General features: G+C 34.8%; 1 protein-coding gene across 2 annotated transcripts; it reads right to left on the reverse strand.

The window, feature by feature from the left end:
• Positions 1–373: 373 nt before the first annotated feature.
• On the reverse strand, positions 374–4,073 carry LOC116140943 (BTB/POZ domain-containing protein At5g60050). 2 transcript variants are annotated; one of them, XM_031426516.1, is made up of 3 exons: positions 2,958–4,073; positions 881–1,828; positions 374–741 (listed from the first exon to the last, which is right to left on the reverse strand). In XM_031426516.1, the coding sequence occupies exons 1-2, from the start codon at positions 3,570–3,572 to the stop codon at positions 884–886; spliced, it is 1,560 nt and encodes a 519-aa protein (XP_031282376.1). In that variant the 5' UTR covers positions 3,573–4,073; the 3' UTR covers positions 374–741; positions 881–883. The 2 variants fall into 2 exon arrangements, with proteins under 2 accessions (XP_031282376.1, XP_031282375.1); XM_031426515.1 differs by having other exon boundaries at positions 375–1,828.
• Positions 4,074–22,642: the final 18,569 nt, after the last annotated feature.

Here is a 22,642-nt window from a genome sequence, read left to right on the forward strand (position 1 = left end):
AAATCCTGCAAATATCAATTCCTTTTCAAACTATTTCAACCTAATGGTTGAAGATCACCACCCAATATTGTTTAGTTCTAATTTGATTTTCTCTTTACCTTTATAAACAAAGATCTGCCAGCAATGACGATAAACATAAAAACTGAGCCCTACGCCATTCATCTCCCAAGTTTTTCTTCTCCTACAAATATGTATTTCAAAGGTCTGTTTTGTGATTGAGTAGTCCATCGGCATTCCATTTTCCAGTGCAATTCCTAATTGTAAACCCCTCATTGATTGTCCTTCAGAAATCACAACCATTAAAAAAAAAAAAAAAAATCCTTTTTAGAGCGCTATTAATATAAGAATCAGATTTCTCCCGTCCATTCCCATTCTGTACATGAGCTGCTCCTTATGACAGGTTTCTGAATTTGATTAAAAAATGGCACTTTCTGAACAAATCTTCCAAGCAAAATTCACTCAGATAAAGAACCATAATTTTGCAGAGCCAATCTTATGCAGCTCTACAATTAAGGTCCATTTCAGTCTGCCAGTGCCATGACACCCACTACATGTAATCTTTCTCGTCTGCCACCACCTCTAGATATTTACACAGAATATACATTCTCAAGCATTGAGAGGCCACGAGCTTTTTCTTTTTGTGCAGTTTATAATACAAAAACAACGACATAATAAAGCAAATATAACTTACAAAATTTATTGATCTCCAATGCTCTTATCCATACATGTTACAAGGCCTCTCTGCATATAAAATATAAAATTCACAAGAAATAGAAACCCAAGTCCAAATGGATCTAAAAAAGAGAAATTTATGGGTAAAAAGAATGTCACTTCATATGTACAAATATGCTTTTAACTTTCTGTAGATTGTTTGACATACCGTTTATTTTGGATAATCGCAAACAGTTATTTGCAAATGGGAGCTATCCTGCTCGGCCGAATATTGCCTAATAAAAGCTCTTCTCCACCAGATCTCAAATGCTTTCTGAATATTGGGACAGTCAGCCCCTTTATTAAGAAACCGGTCAAACCAATTAAGCAAAATAGCCTGCTGTTGTAGCAATGGCAGGGTAAGAATTGTCTGGCTCAGACCATCCTCAACCAACTTCCTATCTACAGATCTACAAGCCCTTTTCATCCATCCAAAATCTTCATATAGAGCTTCCAACCATGTGGATAGCAAAGAAGACCGGGTGTCTTTTGGCACCAAGATAAGTCCTCTGCCAATCGCAATACATAGTTGGGCAGTGATTCTACTAATTTCATGTCGATACATGGTAGGAATCTTAGAATGAAGAATGGCAAGCTCTTTTTGATCTGCCCATACTTTAACAAATTCATCACATATTTTCTTGTCAATTAGGATATCAACAATCCAGTGCAAATTGTCAGCTTCTCGAGCTATTTCCGCCATTAAAACTCCTCTATCCCGTCTGCTATCATCTATACCTGTAGCTTCTGATAAGCAGAGGATCAGAGAACTAAGACATCTATGGCAGAGACTATAAAGGGTATCTTTAGAGACATTGTCATAGCCAGATGCATCTTCTTTAAGTAAACGAGAAATTACAGTTTTCATCTCTCGACGGGCTTTATCATCTTTGGCTTGTAGAACACCACTCAGCAGTTTCAAGAAGATGTCATCAGCTCTAGTAGATGTTGATGGTTCAGATGTTAGTCGCTGCAGAACTTCAGCTGCAGAGTCTTGAAGATCAAGTTCACTGAGAACGGATATGACTTTCTCTTCATCATCCTCGGACCATGGAACAGCTTCCAAATGCTCCAAGCATGACATAATTCCAGTATCAAACATGACTGCGGCAGAGACCTACAATGGAACACTATTACTACAAAAGTTTCACTATAATGGAAATTGAGCTTTCATGTTTTCGCTAGTTATTGACTGCTTGCCAACAAGGATTGGAGTAAACAAGATTAACTGATCTCCTTTAACATTGCTTGGTTTGTCAGAGACATAGGGGCTCAACCCAACAAATACAAGAAGTAAAATTCGAATTCCAATCAGCTAATTATTACAAATAATGAAAAGTCAAAGTTTCAGTCATGCAGCAACTAAATAAAAACATTTCGCCAGTAGCTAAATTTGATCCTATGAGGTCTATTCCCAGAACCACAAAGCTACAGCCAATTTGTAGAAAATTTCAAGTGCCGGACATAGCTAAATCTATATGCATTTCCTCGTTACTAAAATATCAAGGGTGCGTTTGTTTTAGTATTTTGGATAGTATTTTTAAAAAAGTAAGAGTTCGGTGGTTATTACGAGGTAGGATTTGAAAATTAACAAAAACACTCCTTAAGTTTGTTATTTTACTAAACATCCCTGTAATAAAACATTAAAAATTAACAAAAACACCCCCACCCCGGCACCCACCCATTAAATACCGGCAGCTGGCCACCGCCGCTAGAGGGTGGGCGGAGACATCGTATCGACGCAAGACCGGTTGGATCTGGCCGTGCGTCGATATGACTTTTTCCAGCCAGATTCACCGTGGATCTGGCCAAAAAAGGTCATATCTACGACTAGATCCGGCCATTGAACAAACCAAACTAATAAATAAATTAAGTAATTGCATAAAAAGTAATAAGTAAAAAAACAACAGTGCAATTCTACGGAAACTCAACAGAACTAAAAAGATCAACATAAAACATACAAAACAGAAAAATTGACATCTTTAATTTATTTATTTATTTTTATGTTCCTTAACTTTCACTGACTGTGACAACTCAAATCATGAGCCAATCCTAAAAGGCTAAAACCAATTTCCTAAACACCCATTTCAGTATACACACAGATAAAATTAAATTAGAAAAAAATAAAAATAAAATTTCCAACACTAATTTGCATCCTTTCATCCAATAATCACAAAATACAAAATTCAGTAAAAAAGAAAAAGACAATGCAAGCATGCAGTAACAATAAAAACATATGCAATTACCTTGAGCAAAGCCAAGACCCTGTCAAGATCCTCACCAAGCAGTCTCTTCTTCAAGTCCTCACAATACATCAACACCACTGTTTCCACATACACCTCCACATCATCACACTCGCTTATCTCCACCGTATGCAAAATCTCTCTGTTTTCTTTATCTTTTCTCGCCAATTTTTCGGCAAAAAACCTGCTCTTTTCAGCCAAAATTTTCTTGTGCACATCCATGCACACTCTAAACCCATCTTTACCAACCACTGTGAGCCTCACATCACCTGGTCCCAGCTCAACATAACTCAAACCATTACCAGGGCCTTTAGGATTTCTAAAGTCTGATAAAAGTTTAAAGATTCTTGATTGGGATTTGATGGGTTTGTTGGTCTCGTGTATCTGTTCCTGGGACATCATTTCGAAGAGAGTTGGGTGGTGGGTTGGTTGAGCATGACTGTGTCGAATTGACTCGGTGAGTTGGGGATGGGATTGTTGCGTTGATGCTGGTGGTGGCGAAGAGGAAGGAGAGTAGAGTCTTGATGGTGTTGCGGTGGTTCTTGACGGAGAAAATGAGAGTGTTTGGTCTGAAATAAAGCCTTGTTTGATCATAGCTGAGACCTCTCTTGTCGACATTGAATCTTTTGAGATTATAGTAAATTCGCAAGAAAATGAAAAAGCTTTCCGGAAAAGTTGAAATTTTTAACGGAGAAACAGATCAGAGAGAAGTGGGTATGCCTTGTTAATTAACAAGAACTGAAATTCTCTGGGAAAGTTGAGACATTTAACAGAAAGCAATAGAACAAAAAAATAAAAAAATAAAACTTGGTAGGATATTCTTGGAGAGATTTTCCAGGAAAGTGAAAAAAACAAGAGAGTGTGAATGTTAGCAAGAAAATGAAAAAGCTTTCCGGAAAAGTTGAAATTTTTAACCGAGAAACAGATAAGAGAGAAGTGGGTATTTCTTGTTAATTAACAAGAACTGAAATTCTCTGGGAAAGTTGAAACATTTAACAGAGAGCAATAGAACAAAAAAAACAAAAACTTGGTGGGATATTCTTGGAGAGATTTTCCAGGAAAGTGAAAAAAACAAGAGAGTGTGAGAATGTGTTGAAGTGGAAGTGGGAACCCCAAGTACTGAAGTGCCAGAGAGACTGAGAGAGTGAGTGTCTAAGCGTGGATCTAAAATGTAAATGTAAAAGCAGCGGAATGAAGTGGTAACTATGATTCATCAGTCATCACTATCAGTAAAGAAAAAGTTACAGTAACCTAAAAAAAATGCTGCTATTTTCTTTTATAAAGAAGATAGACAGTGATAATTGCTTGCACGTGCTTCCCTCCTTTCATCTTCCCTCACGGATTTCACAATTTATAAGTCACTGAAACTTCATATATTTTATCAAATAAAATTTTAAATAAAGACGGAAATTATAACGTTGAGCTGCTTGAGCATCTGGGCATCTGTCAAATTAACATTAAATGAAGATGTTATTACAGTATCATGACCATGACTGCCTAACAAGTAACAACTCCATTTTTCTGTTTCTTAATCCAAGATGAGTTGTTAAAGTCTTTAAGATTGGGATTGATTCCATTAAACTATTCTTTTCCTCTTTCCCTAGCTTAACTGTGGGACTGAAAGGCAGCTAATATTTATACAATCAATAATGTCATGGTCATCGGGATTGTGAACCGAATTTTTACACCGAATTACGTGTCATTTGACTCAGATCAGACACGTATCATTTTAACAAATATTTTGAAAGTGAACTATGAACGACGGGTCATTATTATTAGACAGACGTCCATCAAAGGTGGATGCCCGTCCATGCGAAATGAACAATAGACTCTCGTCCATAATAAATGGACTCCACCTATAATGAACGATGGACTTTCGTCCATACTATAGACGGGTATCCACCTATAATGGACGCCTATCCATAGTTTAAATTTAAAAAATTTGAAAACAAAAATCATGGACTCTCGTCCATATTCAATGGACGTTTGTCCAAACTTTAAATTAAAAAAAAATTATAAACAAAATTAACAGACGCCCGTTCATATGTTATGGACGGGCGTCCCTTAATAATGGACGGGACAAACTTAATGGACGCCCGTTCATATTTTATGGACCGGTGTCCCTTAATAATGGACGGGCATCCACATATAATGGACGTCCGTCCATACTTTAAATTAAACAAAAACTTATAAAACAAAATTTTTTGATGCCTGTCCATATGTTATGGACGGGCGTCCCTGATAAATGGACATGCTTCCTTATTAGATGGACGCCCTCCCATTGTTTAATGTCTATTTTAAAATGAAATTTAGGTCAAATTAAATTGGGCCGCTCTTCTTCTTCGTCGAAGTTCCTCACCTACCGCTATTCTTCTTCGTCGAAGTTCCTCACCTACCGCTCTTCTTCTTCGTCGAAGTTCCTCACCTACCGCTATTCTTCTTCGTAGAAGTTCCTCATCTGCTGCTATTCTTCTTCAAGTTCCTCATCTGTCATTATTATTGTAAGTGTTTTAGTCTATTTGATTTTTGTTCATCACGTTTTATTGGTTTTCATTGATGATTGAGCTTGTTTTACAGCGTTTACTTCTTTGTCTTGGTTCCTCATCTGCTGCTCCAAGTCATCGAAGCCATCTGCCATTTTTCAAGCAAGTGTTTCAGTTAATTTGGTTTGTGTTAATCATGTTTTATTGGGTTTGATTGATGATTGACATTGAGTGGCTAAGGTATGAAATATTGGTTATAACAATTCCATTATGGAAAGCAATTGATGAATGTGTTAATATTGTCGTCAAAGCCATCTGCCATTTTTGAGTGTGTATTTTTTGATGCAAAAGTTTGAATGAATTGCACTGAACAAATAATTGAAACCTGAATTTTTCTGAAGATATGTAGCCTTGCTTACTTGGAACTTGGGTAGCACATTTCTGTTCGGGTAGCACATCATCATTGTCATTTTTAATTGTCTAAAACGAAATAGAAAGTTACCAAACTGTGGCTTTTATTTTTCAAACAAAAACCTGGTAAATTAGTCTCTCGCCATCATTATGTGTCTGACAGTTTTGCAACCAAACTGAACTTGTTTTGTTGATAGTTTAGGTGTCATTGTTATTGTTATAATAATATCATCGTTGTCATTTTTTAATGTCTAAAACGAAATAGAAAGGTACCAAATTGGTCACTCACCATCACTACCCTTTTGCAAGGAAGCCCATTTTCAAGATCGGGGATTGTGCCATTTAAAAAGTGTGATTTTGTGGTTGTTAAACCACCCAATGGTATCTCTTAAGTCATTTTGTATTTCTGTATTCTAGTCACCAACTTTTACTATCATTCATAGATTGTACACTGCCTTGGAGGAATCGTTTTATTTAAAATCATAGTCAATTTTCTTTTGAGCCTAGCTTCATCATCTGAGGCTGAAATCTTCACAAAGCAAGTAGTTCTAACCCTGGCTGGTAACTGATCAGCTTATACATGAATACTAAATGCCTTCATAATCCTAGTTGACAAGGGTAGATAAATCAAAATTTAACTTAGAGGGTAGCTTAGAACATCAAAGTCATGAGAAGGCTGAGCTTGAAAGTTAGTAAATAAAGGATTTTGACAACTTTGCTGGCCAGAATGGAGAATGTGTTTGTGGTCAATTGTTGTTGATTTACAGTATGGAGACACAACATGATGCTTGTTAATTTAAACTTGACAAGGTTTCCATTGATTTTTGCTTTTGTCAAAAATGACATAGAGATTGTCTTTTAGAAGCAACTCGATAATTGTCATTTTGTAGATTTGGAGTCAAGTAGAGAAGACTTTCTAAAGGATTTTATGGTATCAGCTTGGTAGAATTGACTTGTTTCTGTATTGGCAGTCCTAAATATAAACCTGAATCTTAAGAAAGTTGGGGCTTAATACACAAACCTGCATCTAAAGATGTCAATCAAAACCTACCATTTTAAAAATAATAAGAGCAGTAAAAAAAAAAAGCATATTTAACTATGCATAGAAGTAATATTCAGACACTGTGAGAAATGAAGGAATCTTTACCTACCATTCTTATTGACACTTTTGCATCTTTCAAACTTTTTTAGTTATGACTGATTATAATAATGAATTTTTTATGTATACAGGTTTTAGAAGAAATGAGAAAATGGTAAGAGCAGAAAATACAACCATTCCTCATGAAGGCACATCGTCATCTGGAATCCAATTTCGAGACTTGTGCATAAAAAGCAATACGAGGAGGTGTCGAAAAGAGATATTTGCCTTGGAAGAAGTTTGGATTTAGGACTTATAACAAGTTTGGGTTTATTTGATGAAATGAATGGTTGGATTCATTATTTGAAATGGGACCAATTGGTGAGTGTTAGATATGATGGATATCAGCATTTGATCTATGAGTTTTTTGGTAGTTTGGAAGTTATGGAGACAGATACTAATGAGTTTCCGGCTTATACAATGTTATTTAGATTAAAGAATCATAACCTTATAGTGAGACCACAAGATTTGGCAACCTGGATAGGATTTGATTTTGAAGGTTTGGATAACGTATCTAAAACGTGGGATTCCAAACAAGCTTGGACGAATGTTTCTAGTGTAGGGATTTACCATCCACATAGGTGTAAATTTACAAAGTTAAAAAATCCTGCTATGAGAGTATTTCACAAATATCTGACTTACACATTTAATGGTAGGAAAAAGACAAATGGAAATGTGACGATTAAGGATTTAATGTTCATGAAAGCTGCAATAGCAGGGAGGCAAGTAAATTCAGCAAAGTTATTGATTAAGAAGTTGGGAGAGGTTCAAGCAGAAAAAGGAGAAATATAGTGGGGGATATTTGTTACGTTAATATGTGAGAAGTTGGGTATTCAGATCACCCCTAATGATGAAGCAAATAAGATTAAATTTTCTGCAAATAATTTGTTGGGGGATGTGACATTATATAAAATGGGTATGATTAAAAAGAATATGGGAGGAGAATGGTTTGTGATTAGGGATGAAATGGAGGGAGATGCAACGGTTCAGGAATGTGTCAGTGTTCCAGAATGGGTAAATGAAGGACAAGTCTATGTGCGCAAAAGAAGAAGAATTAGTATTGAACCTAGATCATCTCAGAATGTACAAGATATGTATTCTCATACTTTAGACGAAATAGGAAGCAGATTTGAACGGATCGAAAAGTTTCAAGAGGAGTGTTTTTCATGTATTGAGAGGAAAATGCAGAAATAGCAAGATCAGTTGCAAAGTGATTTCAACTCGTTCGCATCAAGAATGGAAGAAACGGTTGACATCTTTGGGGAACACATGACATAAATTTTCAGCATGATGAAGAACTTCTCAATAGTCTTCTCCTCTTTCAGTTAACCTTCACCCCCTGCACCATGATGAAGAATTTCTCAACAGCCTCCTTCTTGTCAACGTCCTTGGGGAACGCACTATGAATGGTAATTGTCATTATGTGTGGTTCAAATACTAAGCTTTATATACGAAGATTATATTTGCCTTTTGTTTATAAATATATTAATTGTTAAAGATTGATTTCAGCAGATGTTCTTGATAAAGATTGCCTTTTGTTTATAAATATATTTACCTTTTGTTTATACATATCTCAACTGCTCTTTTGAATGCATATGTATATGTAATACTAGACATACCAAAAAACATCAAAATTCAAATCTCAAATGAAATGTATATCCAAAATTCCATTAAGGTCATTATCATGAATTCGCAACCCTACAGCAGATAGCCTACTCATACACAACCAAGGACCAAAATACTAAAAACAAAACAACTGAATCAGCATACAACTCAACTGCATTTGTCAGAAATTAACCAAAGCATGAATAATTTTTACCAAATATAATTCTATATGCTTCAACCTGTCAACAACATCAAATCTCTCTCAACGAAACATGTTACCTAATACAGAAATTACTTTTTCCTGTGAAATTCTAAACTGGACCAGTAGACAATTGTCAATGTTTAACAACCACAATTTAGCACACGTTATAGAAAACTTAAGCCAATTACAATTATACAACATACATAACACATACCTAGGTAGCAACAACATCATTCGACAACACTTAAGTTTTTGGTATACTTTCAACAATGTTGATGTAATCATGTGGGAGGGCATCGGCCACAGAAGTAGATGAAAGGAATTGTTCCTTTTCTCGTTCTACTGATGATCCTTTTCCTAAAAAGTAGCATAACACATTAATAATCTGTAAGGAAATGATCTAACGCATGGTAGCGGAAAAACAAAAATAAAACAGCAATCAATTCCATTTTAAGCCAAGATCAGGATACAGATATTACAGATAATAGGTTAAATCAAATATTCTGCAGTAATATGAACAATCAGAGTAAAGATAAGAGTTCATACGCATGTTTGAACTTGTCTTTGACTGGGTTCGCTACCGATTTAAAGTAGAATCGAACCAGTGGTAATCCACACGAAGAAAACCCGGAGAGCTAAAGAGGGATTTGCTAGATCCTCTTTAGCCTCAAGAATTAAGAACAAGAATCAAATGAATTTGATTCATACAAAGTAAAGTGGCGTGGGGTAGAGAGTGGGAGCTTTTCAATGAATATGATATAAAATGACTTAAATGAAAAGTGTTATTAAATTCATAGAACACATGCACTTATATAGTGCATGTGAAATCCTATTCCACTTAGAAATAGGCTTAAGCACCAACCCAAATAGCCCCTATGTCCAAACAACCTCATTTAGATATTTTAGTTTAATTATTATTATTTCAATTCAATTCAATTAATATATATAAAAAATATATTAACATTTAATAATAACAATAATTCATTTAAATATATGCGTACACATATTTAAATATAATCTCGCTTATTTAATTTTAATATCAAATAAAATAAAGGCAACAACCTCAGCAAATTTAATTGCACTGTGAGATTACCAAAATACTATTTCGCCTAAAAATATGAAAACGTCATTTACACAAATTGATTCTTAAATTATCTTCTTTGTGTATGACCCGTAGTCTCCTCATTATACCGGCAATGTGCAATATCGCGATTAACACTAATTAATCGTCTCACTATACACAGACCAAGATTGACCCTTAACAAGGCATCATGGCCACCCGATAGATTCAGATTCAGCGAAATAACTAGCTGTCAACGATATGGTTACCGTACAATTCAATCATTTCATCATCTGTTATCTCATTGAGACCGAGACACAGAAATAGTGTCAACCTTAGTTATTCTCGATATGTATGTATTCAGTTACTGGACCAATGACCGGAATAATAAACTGTATTGAGCAACAACTCAATCCTACTGTGGCCATAGTTTTAGTGTCATTGTCATTTACTAAATTATTCCGTGAGATAACTTTTCCCGTACCCGGGAGTGATGAATCCTCTGTCGATCCACCATAGTCTTGATACAACCAATCATTACTGTATTGACAGCTCTGAATAGAACTGCATTGGGCTAGTGTCAAACTATACCAATCGGTGCACAAGGCGCTCCAATGATCTCAAGTCTGAGGATCACATGCATCACCATTCATTAGAGGATTTGTTCCATAAAGACTAGGGTTACCATCCATATGGAATCCTCTGGTGAGTCAGTATAGCGATCTTGCCTATAGCAAGCACCCATGTGTTGCACCAGGTTGTCACCAAACAACCTTGACAAGTGAGATCAGTCATTGCCTTTTGACATCGTCGTTTAACACTATGATAGCTTTACCGTATTATTTGTGCCCTTACTTCAGAATAATACTAGGGCTATGGGCGTTTCTAGAATGACCATCATATGTGCTCAAAGGGTTCTCACCATCAAGATTTGAAACACTTGATACCCTTGTCAGGGTTCAACCATTCTAAGGACATATATCAATACATACAATATGATTTACGCGATATAGAATAAAATGTCTTTTATTGATCAATAAACATTATTACAAATAGTCAATTCTACAATAATTGATTGGCTCTAGGGTATCTACTCTAACATAATCAAGTCGATATTAGTACAACTGATTTAATTTCCTATTTGCATTGACCATTCAAAGCTGCACTAATCTGACTCTTACAATCTGTTTTGGCAATAGGTTATTTTTTCAAGGTATTTTTGGATTTACATCTCTCTTTCCCAAAACAAGAACACGCCACTGTCACGTATCTCATCTCCCCATCATCGCGTTTCTTTGACGTACGTATCATTGCTTCAAAACCCATTTTGTTACCATACCTTTTGTAATACTTCACCAGACTATCAACTGAATCAATCACCATTCCAATATGAGGCTTCACTTCTTCCTCCGCACATCCCATATCTTCTAATTCATCACATTCATTTTCCTAATCATTTAATAGTTTCATAATGGACAAAATTAGAATGTACTAATACAACACATCATAAGAAACAATACGATACAACAAATTTAAAATCATGTTAACAAAAAAGTTAAGGTTTCAAGCAGTTTACCTCAACATCATTGAAATGAGGCAAATTGGACTCTTCCATATTATGTAATTTCATGCAAAACAAATACTAGTGTTCACATTCACGAATCTGATTCATAAAAATCATCAACAAATATTCTCTATCAATTATTTTCTATTGTAACATATATTCAATCCAAAATAAAATACAAAACTAAATAAATGCATAAATTAAATAAAAAAATCTTTAACTACCTTAACAAATCTTTCTAATCTGAGAAAATTTTGATCTCCCTAACTCCCTTTCCACCCTAGACGATTGTTTCATGAAAAATTGGTGGCTTTCTTTCTTGTCACGGTAGCTAGTTGTTGGCTGTTGAGGAAGAAACTGGTTGTGGCTATTGAGAAAGAAACTGATACAACACTAAATATAATACGCAGACGAGAATAACACAGATGGGAACGATGAAGACGAAAGGTAATAACTATAAAATGAATTTTTTTTTTTTAAATTTTGTGTAAAAAATTTGGGCCTTATTTTGGAGAATCGTATTAGACAAGCTAATGCTTTTTACAAATAGAAAAAAATGTAAATTAAAAAAAAAAAACATTTTATTTGCTTATAGACAGTCGTCCATATTATATGGACGACCGTCCATTTAATATGGACGCCCATCTGTATTATATGGACGGGCGTCCATTATTCTATTACAAATTGTTTACGAACTAGAAAACTCAATTGAACAGCCTTCTTCCTTTCGTGTTTGTGCATCTTCATCTTTCTCTCCTGATTTTCTTTGGTTGGACCAACCCAACTCGCTTGGAAGGCTTCATCCGGGTAGCTCATTCTTTTTTTTTCGGCTGTTTGGATTACTAAAAAACCAAACTAAAAGGATGGATTGAAGACCTGGAAGAGGAAGAAGTGTTTGAAGAGAAGATATACTTTTTTTTTCCTAATAGGGACGCCCGTCCATAACATATATGGACGGGTGTCCAAAAATTTTGTTTTATAAGTTTTTGTTTAATTTAAAGTATGGGTGCGCGCCCATTATATGTGGACGCCCGTCCATTATTAAGGGACGCCCGTCCATAACATATGAATCGGCGTCCATTAAGTTTGTTTATAATTTTTTTAAAATTGAAAGTTTGGACGGGCGTCCACTAAAGGTGGATGCCCGTCCATTATTAACGGACACCCGTCCATAACATATGAACAGGCGTCCATTAATTTTGTTTATAATTTTTTTTTAATTTAAAGTTTGGATGGGCGTCCATTAAAGGTGGTCGCCCGTCTATTGAATATAGACGGAAGTCTATGATTTTTGTTTTCAAATTTTTTTTAATTTAAACTATGGACAGGCGTCCATTATAGGTGGACACCCGTCCATATAATATAGACGGAAGTCCATCGTTTATTTTGCATGAACGGACATCCACCTTTGATGGACGTCTATCCAATAATAGTGAATTGTCGTCCATAGTTGATGAACGGTCGTTCACTTACAAAATATTTGTTAAAGTGATACGTGGCTGGTCTGAGTCAGGTGACACATAATTCGGTGTAAAAATTCGGTGCACAGTCCCAGTGTCCGTAGCATTATTGCTATACAATAGCCAGCTCAGCTTGCTTGTTTCTGGTTTAATTAAAAATATATACGCTCAACAACTCCTCTGCCTGCCTTTCCCTAGCATGTTTATTTAATTATCTATTTTAATCAAATATTATTACTAATGTTTTTGACGCTACCAATCATTATCAAGAATCTTTCTCCCTTCCAATGGCTTTCTGTCTACTGATTTTATTTTAAAACTTAACAGTGTTGGTAGTTGTGTTAGAACCAATTCTGTTATCCAATGATATTTATGTTTCAGCTCTTTATTAGTTATTAGTGTTTAAACTGTTTCTCATGAGTTGTTATTGATTTAGTTGGGTTCTAAATATAGAAATTCATTGTTCAGTCTCTCTCAAATTTATCATGTTAGGTTGAAAATTTAAATAACTCAAGAAGTCGATCTTATTTTGCACATACTCAGTGTAGCTGCTACCTAAGTTTTCCAATCTTGGATTTCCTGTTTTCACCTATACAAGAGTTTCTAGTTTTGCATAGTTACTGTCACAATTGTGACTGGTGGACCTCAATAGAAGTCTATCAGCACCATGTTTGGAATTTCTTGGACCATTGAGGATTGAGAAGAGATGATATATATCTTGTTAACAAGTTTGCTGACTATGCTCCTAAAGTGATCTCTTGCTTTAGTACACCTTTTGATAAGATCAAGTTTTTGTTTTTTTCCTACTACTGTCGGTTTCATTGCTTTATCTTTTTATGGGGCAAGTAGCCAAGTGTCCTTTACCTCAGGCAAATGTTTTTGCTTGAATAAAATAACGCTTTGAAATTTCTCTGTGGCATCTAGAGTTTTACGAGGTTTTGGTATTTGGGAGGAAAGTGGCTCGTGCTCACTGTGCAATGACATTGTTATGCGTGTCTGTGATTAAGTGAAGAGTAATATGTTTTTATGACTCAATCTTATAATCATCTTTCACAATTCTAATACGATAGTTTTGTTGGTAATTAACACATCAATTCTCACCACATTCAAAACTTTAAATAACTTTGAATAGATATGAATAATTATTTCTTAGAGATGAACCTTATAAGAAATGATCATTCCTTATGAAGTATCAATCATTCGTTCATAAAGAATAATTATTCCTTATAAATGAAACAATCATTTCTTATGAATAAACGGTCGTTCGTCCTTAAAGAACGGTTGCTCGTGTTTGGTTAAAGTCGTCAGTTGATGTGGTAGTATCAACTCTACTATCATGTTAGGATTATAAGATAATGTTGTGAGATTGAGTTGTAAATATAGTATTTTGATTTAGTGGATTTGGCTGTTGCTAAACCACCTAACAATGTTGTCATGACTTCTTATGCTCATATTTCTTTTCTTCACTGTTAAATAAACAGTCTTATTGCCCTTCTTATTATTGCCCTTCTTATGATTACAAGGCTGAAAAAAAAAAAAAAGCAATTGCAGTAGTAGCAAAAATAATTAAGTTTTCTGGGTAATGTTATCAGTTAAATCTCTTACTTGAAAGGTATTCAGTTTTTTTAAATTTCTACATGAGAAATGATGGGAATGGGATGTAGTGCATGGTTTTAAAAAAAAAAAAAAAAAAAAAAACAAGAGAGAGAGAGATATAGAGAGAAAACAATCTTTTACAAGTAGTTTGGCATGTGAAAAAAGAAAAGAAAAAGTTGGAAATGAAGGGAATGGGCATCTGCAAGATGTTTTCTTGAAAAACTTTTAGGTGGAACCGATAAATGCTATGTTCTCTGTACATATCTTTTGAATAAACCTTTCTCTATCTGTTTATTATTTTATGGTAATTTTGAAAGTGAGTGAATTTGATTGAACAAGTGGTACAGTTGATGTATGATGTAGTGGTTTGGTTGACAAGAAGCATCAAGATGATTAGGGCCCGGTGGGTGAGCCTGTTGGTGGCATAGGAGTTGGGGTACAAGATACCTGCAGTCACAACTTTAATGACTTCTTTGATTATTTATGCCCATTTAATCAATTCTTACCAAAAACAGCGGCATTTTTAGCTTTCCAAATTGGCAGTTTAATTGAAGAGGGAAAAACATGCAGATTAGCTGGACTGGTCTTTCTTTGGGTTTCCATCTTGAACCTTTACTATCTTTGTCACATGACAACAAATGTGTGCCAAATTGAAGGAATGTAGGTGAGAATATAAATTTGTAAAAGGGATACAAATAATTGTCACTATCAATCTGAATTATTGAAAAAAAAAAAAAAAAAAACAAATAAAGCAAGTTGTAATTTGATCAAAAGTATCAAGTTTGATTGATTGTCATGCGTATTATAATTCCACATTNTTAGATTTATTTTATTTTCTGTAGATTCTTGATAGTATACATAAACTGTAAAATTTGTGCCTTGATTTTGGGCTTTAAGAAAAGATCTACGGTTGTATAAAATTTTGTTTTCCACTGAGCAACCGGGTCGTTTCCTAACAGTTTCTGACCACTTCTTGCCATTTTGCATCCTTCTTGTACTATGCTTGTTCTACGAAAAATCTTAAAAAAATCATAACTTCTTTGTTTGAGCTTCGATTCTCGAACCGTTTTTCCTAGATGATTCTAATTCTTTACTCTTCAATATGCATGCTCGAGATCCACATTTTTCAGCATCTAAATGCCTAAAAATTCACAAAACATACCCATGATTCTAGAAAACAAAAGATACAAAAATTAAGTAAAATTAACCAATTAAACCTAATTCCTACACAAAATACCCCTAAAATCACTAGGTATGAGTTTAGTTCCAAGCACTCATCAACCACTAAGCACGATCGTTCCAATTGGAAGAAATTTAAAGATTTTGACTCTTATGCACATTGATCAAAATATCATTAAACAAACATGTTCTAGATATTTCAATCACTTGGGGAATGTTCATGTATAAGAAAATGTATCAAATTGATGGCTACTGCAATATTGTATCAACTTGAGTTTTCTTTGACCAATTTTAAGCACACTACAAAACATACATGAATTCATCAAACTATGTCCTATATATGCCAAGTTACAAATAAGTCTTACACAATGAACCAAATAAGTTCTCCATCTTCTTGAGAAAACTTTGCCACTTGGTGATTTTGTTGTCCATCATCTAATGTACCTTATCGGTCTCCTGTGGAGGTGCATGTATAGATTTCTTTATATGGGTTGTTTTAAAAGTAGATTTTAAGTACCCAACTCATAATCCCAACCTTTTTACCCTTGCAATCCGATGGATCAAATCACTAATAGGGTTATGTAATATCAAGAAGCTTAGTGAAAATATCAACCAATTGGTGATTGGTATCAACAATTTCAAGCACAATATCACCCTTGCTAACATGATCACGTAGGAAATGATGCCTAATATCTATATGCTTTGTCCTAAAATGATGCACATGATTTTTAGACAAATTAGTAGCACTTGTATTATCACAATGAATAGGAATGTTATGCATGATAAAACTAAAATCTTCAAGTTGTTGCTGTTAGTGAACGACCCACTTACACAGTGGAAAAATAAAACATAAATGACATGGATCGTTCCTTAGAACCAAGATCCGGGTATAATATCACAGTTTATACAATATATATAGATTAAATTGTAGAAAATCATATTCAAGGTTCAATAATCTTACGCACATTTGGAGGCTCCTCCAACTTTGTCCTTGAACGTTTTTGCTACCGACCCAAGTGTAGGATCGAACCGATGTAGTCCACAGGAAGATAATCGCAAGGAACTAAGGAGGGATTTGGTAGATCCTCCTTAGCTTTAAGAAACAAGAAAAAAAATCAAAAGAATTTGATTTCAAAGCAAAATAGCAATGTGGCATGGGAGAGAGTGTTTTGGGGTTATGTGTTTTCTTTCTCAATCAAAGAATGAATCAATTAATTAAAAACGCACACACCTTTTTCTTTTATAGTGTTATTTTACTGGCCCTATTCCCATATAGAATGGGCTTGGGCTCCAACCCAAACACCTCATGTTTCCAAACACCCCCTAATTAGATATTTATTTTAATTCATCATTATCTTCAATTAAAATCAATTAATATATATATTAACATTTAACAATAATGATAATTTATTTAAATATACGCGAACACATATTTAAACGTAATTTCACTTATTTAATTTTTCTAATAAATTAAATAAAGGCTATAACCTCAGAAAATTTAATTGTACCGTGAAATTATCAAAATACCCTTTCACCCAAAAAGACGAAAACACCCTTCTTTATTCCTAGCTCTTAAATTATTTTCTATGTGTGTGACCCATAGGCTCCTCATCATACCGGCAGTGTATAGTATCGTGATTAACACCAATTAATTGTCTCACTAATACATAGACCAAGATTGGCTCCTAGCAAGGCATCATGGCCACCCGATAGATTCGAATTCAGCAAAGTAGCTATCTGTCAACGATATGGTTACTGTACAATTCGATCCTTTCATCATACGTTATCTCTACGAGACGAAGGCATAGAAATAGTGTCAACCTCCAGTTACTCTTGATATTATGTATTCAGTTTTTGGACCAATGACCTGTATTATAAACCGGATAGAGCAACAACTCAATCCCACTGTGGCCACAGTTTTAGTGTCATTGCCATATACTGAATTGAGTCATGAGATAACTTCTCCTGTACCTGGGAGTGATGAATCCTCTGTCAATCCACCATAGTCTTGATACATTCCTTGATGCAGCCAATCACCACCATATTGACAGCTCTGAATAGAACTGCGTTAGGCTAGTGTCAAACTACACCAATCAGTGCACAAGGTGCTCCGGTGATCTCAAGTCTAAGGATCACATGCACCACCATTCATTAGAGGATTTGTTCCATAGACACTGGGGTTACCATCCATATGGAATCCTCTGGTGGGTCAGTCTAGTGAACTTGCTGCGGTATATCCGCCTACAACAACCACCCATGTGTTGCACCAGGTTGTCACCAAACAACCTTGACAAGTGAGATCAGTCACTGCCTCTCTACAGGGTCGTTCAACACTATGATAGCCTTACCGTATTATCTGTGCCCTTACTTCAGAATAATACTGGGGCTACAGACGTTTCTAGAATGGTCACCATATGTGCTCATAGGGTTCTCACTATCAAGATTTGAAACACTTGATACCCTCGTCATGGTTCTACCATTCTAAGGACATATATCAATACTTATTGCAATAATAATGATTTACGCGATATAGAATAAAATGCCTTTTATTGATTAATGAACATTATTACAAAGAGTCCATTCTACAATAATTGATTGGCTCTAGGGCATCTATTATTGTAGAATTGACTACATTCAAATGAGATTCCGTAGGACAGGATTGGAAACATGCACATGCATACACTAAACAAAATGTTTGGCCTAGATATGGTTTAATACAAAAGTGCACCTATCATGATTCTATAAAGTTAGTATCAACACTTTTACCTCCCTCATTGACTTCCAGTTTAGGTGTTGTGCTCATGGGAGTAGGTTGATATTTTGTCTCATTCATCTTGAAGCGCTTGAGGAGATCATGAATTTGTTTAGATTGATTCAACAAGATCCCTTCCTTTTGTTGCTTGATTTATAATCCAAGAAAGTAATTTAGTTCTCCGATAATGCTCATCTTGAATTCACCCTACATCATCTTAGAAAATTTCTTGCAAAGGGTTTCATTAATAGCACCAAAGGTGATATCATCAATATAGATTTGAACTACCAAAATATCTTGCCCATGCCTTTTTGTAAATAAGGTAGTATCTACCTTTCCTTGTGAAAAACCATTTTGAACAAGAAAACTACTCAAGCTATCATACGAAGCTCTAGGATCTTGCTTTAAACCATAAAGTGCTTTTGAGAGTTTAAAAAAATATTCAGGAAAATTGACGTTTTCAAATCCAGGTGGTTGTTTGACATAAACCTCTTCTTGAATACAACCATTTTAAAAGGCACTTTTAACATCCATTTGAAAAGTTTGAAATCTAAATGGCATGCATAAGCAAGTAACATTCTAATAGCTTCTAATCTAGCAAAAGGGGCATAAGTTTATCTAAATCAATACCTTCCTCTTGAGAGTAGCATTGAGCAACCAACCTTGCTTTTTTCCTTACCACTATACCTTGTTCATCCATCTTGTTCCAAAATACCCATTTGTTGCCAATAACTGTGTAAGTTATTTTGTCAACTTATGATTCTAGTGGTGTAACACTAGTCATGGTATAAACACTTCACTTTGAATATTACACAGTCATTCTTGTTTAAATTTCTAGTGTGACAACTTTGTGTTAAAGTGACCACCTTCTATTATGTTGTTTATCTGCTATATTGGGTGAGTACTTTTGAGTCAGAGTGATCACAATGCATCTGATAGATATTTTGGGTAACACGTGTTGTATTTATAAAATTCAATGAGCTGTCTTATTCTCGTATGAGATATTTGTGTGGTCCATAATGCTAGAAAGTTTATTTTCTTTGATAGGTGGTCCTGAGAAATGGAATAAACTTTTTCATAAAGTTGAATTCATAAAGTATCTTTTTGGCCACTTGTCCCCTTGCATTGGAGCCCAAGTTTTCTGTATATTCGTCTCTTAAGCCTAAATATACCTTTGATTTTACTCTAAAAATTCCTTGAGGTTTCTTCTGTTTTGAATCAGGTTTCATATGCCTTAGTAGGCTTACAAATACCTTGGATAAACTTTATTTGTTCATGGTTGGAACGTGGGTTTCCATTGGTGATGCTTGATGGAATTTCAAGCTTTTGGAGCTAAAGTGTGTCTTCGGTGTTGATCCTTGAGAGGACCTCAAGGCTGACCAGGTGGTCTTGTGATCGTGGAGCTTGCTATGGTAGTTTAAAGTTTGACCAAAGGAAGAATATGTATGCTGTACATTTTATTTCCTCGGGATTATAGTTCAATTGGTCAGAGCACCGCCCTGTCAAGGCAGAAGCTGCAGGTTTGAGCCTCGTCGTCCTGACGAATCCAATAACCAATAAAAAAAAAAAATACATCAATAGATCTCTTGATTTTCTATTAAACTGGGTACAAATGGTCTAATTATTTGAAGTGTTGCAAAACAGGGAGTGTTCTTGCAACTGATGCTTAACTTTGGCTTTGTAATTGAACTATAAATGTTTACCATAGTAGATTGGCTTTATTTGGACTTGGTCCCATGGATGTAGGCATTTTTCCAAACCATGTAAAAACCCCTGGTGTTCTTTATTTTGTTTCATGGTTGGTTGTTTTGCAATGATGAAGAATGAACACTAAAATCAACTTAGCAACCCATTTTGCTCAGGTTTAATTCACTTGGTAAATGAATTAAAACTTTCATATTGGATGATCTTTAGGTCTTGGTACAAGATCCCATACTTTACTTCTCTCAAATTGATTTAGCTCCTCTTGCATTGCATGAACCCAACTTTCATCATTAAGTGCTTCATCCACTTTCTTAGGTTCCACTTGAGACAAAAATGCTATGAAGTTGCAATTGTTCCTCATTGATGCTCTTGTTCTTACTCCTTGAGTGGGATCACCAATAATTTGTGCATCTTTCACTCTTGGAAATGAGATCGCCCTTGTTGGTTATTGAGGTTCTATAAATGTGTCATATTTATCATTGACCTCTTCTTGATGTTCTTCTTCCTTGTTGTTGGTTGATGGACAAGCGTCAACTTTCATTTCAAGTTCTTTCATCAACTTATCAATTTCTTCTTCATTATTGTTTTCTGCATTCTTAGAAGAAGTTCATCAAATATCACATTTATAGATTCTCTAACTAAGAAGGTTCTTTTGTTGAAGACTCTATACGATTTCAAAAGAGAAGAATAACCAAGGAAAATTGCTTCATCCAATTTGGCATTGAATTTTCTAAGGTTGTCCTTACCATTATTAAGCACAAAGCATCTGCAACCAAAGGGATGAAAATATGCAACATTTGGCTTTTTTCCTTTGAATAGCTCATAGGGAGGTTTCTTGAGGATTGACCTAATCATAACTCTATTAATGATATAGTATAAAGTATTGACCACCTCGACCCAAAAATATCTAGGCATATTATGCTCACACAACATGTGTTAGGATATGTGCACTAGAGCCAATAATATTAGACTCTTGTAATAGTATATTGAATATCAATAAAGGCATAAATTTCTGTATCATGGCATTTGTTTATATATATATATATATGTGTGTGTGTGTGTGTGTGTGTGTGTGTGTGTGTGTGTGTGTGTGTGTGTGTGTGTGTGTGTGTGTGTGTGCGCGTGTGTATTGATATATGTCCTTAGAAGGGTTGAACCGTGATGAGGGAATCAAGCATTTCAAATCTTAATTGTGAGGACCCTATGAACACATATGGTGGCCATTCTAGAACTGTATGTAGCCTTAGTATTAATCTGATCAAGGACACATATTATACAGTAAGACTATCATAGCATTGAATGACCCTACTGAAGGGTAGTGATAGTTCTCACATGTTAAGGTTGTTTGGTGACAACTTGGTGCAACACATAAGTGCTTGTTATTGACAAGTTCACTAGACTGACCCACCAGAGGATTCCGTATAGATGATAACCCTAATATCTATGGAATATATCCTCTGACGGATGGTAGTGCATGTGATTTTTATACTTGAGATCGCTAAAGCATCGTGTGTAAATATTGGTGTAATTTGGCACTAACATAACATAGTCCTATTTAGGGTTATTAGTACAGTAGTGGTTGGTTACATCAAGAAGTATACTATAGCTATGGTTGATCGATAAAGGATTCATCACTTCTAGGTACAGGAGAAATTATCTCACTGAGCTATTCAATTAGTAACTATGACTGCAAATCTATGGCCACAGTGGAATTGAGTTTGTCCTCAAATCCAATTTCATTTGGTCGTTGATTTGATAACCAAATGCAAACGTATCAAGGTAAAATGATTGAAGTTGACACTACTTCTATACTTCAAACCTTGATGAGATAAATGATGATGAATAGGTTTGAATTGCATGGTAACCATACTGTTTAAAGGTAGCAACTTCGTTGAATTTTTATTTGTTGGATAATCATGATGCCTTGCTAGAGGCTAATCTTGATTGGTGTACAGATTGCAAATTAGTTGATGCTTAATTATGAATATGGTCATTTCCAACATAATAAAGAGCCTACGGGCCACACCCATTGAAAGCAATGTAAGGAGAATAATGAAATAAAGGGTAATTTCGTCTTTTGGATGAAATGGGTATTTTGGTAATTTTGCTGTACAATTAAATTTGCTGGGGTCATTGCCAATATTCAATATTTATATTGAAGTTAATTTAGCAAAATTATAAGTGTATTAATATTAATATAAAACATTAATATTAATATGGGATATATTTAATTAAGTTTAAATATATTTAAATAAATAAAAATACCAAAATTAAATAAATGAATAAATATATATTTAATTTGAATGTTATTCCAAATAGGAATAACAATATTCCTATTCTAAATAAAGGATATTTAATCCCTCACTATAAAAAGAATGGAAAAGGAGAATTCTTTAATTCTCAAAACCCTAGATGTCCCTTGCAAAGAGAGACATATTTTTCTCTTAATTTCATCTTTCTCTTTTAGTGCAAACTTATTAATCTAGCGATTAATTTGTTTGTGGTATTCGTCCTACTTTTGTGTGGATATCGAT

Source organism: Pistacia vera, unplaced genomic scaffold, assembly GCF_008641045.1.
Source record: "Pistacia vera cultivar Batoury unplaced genomic scaffold, PisVer_v2 Contig389, whole genome shotgun sequence".
In the NCBI taxonomy this organism is placed as follows: domain Eukaryota; kingdom Viridiplantae; phylum Streptophyta; class Magnoliopsida; order Sapindales; family Anacardiaceae; genus Pistacia; species Pistacia vera.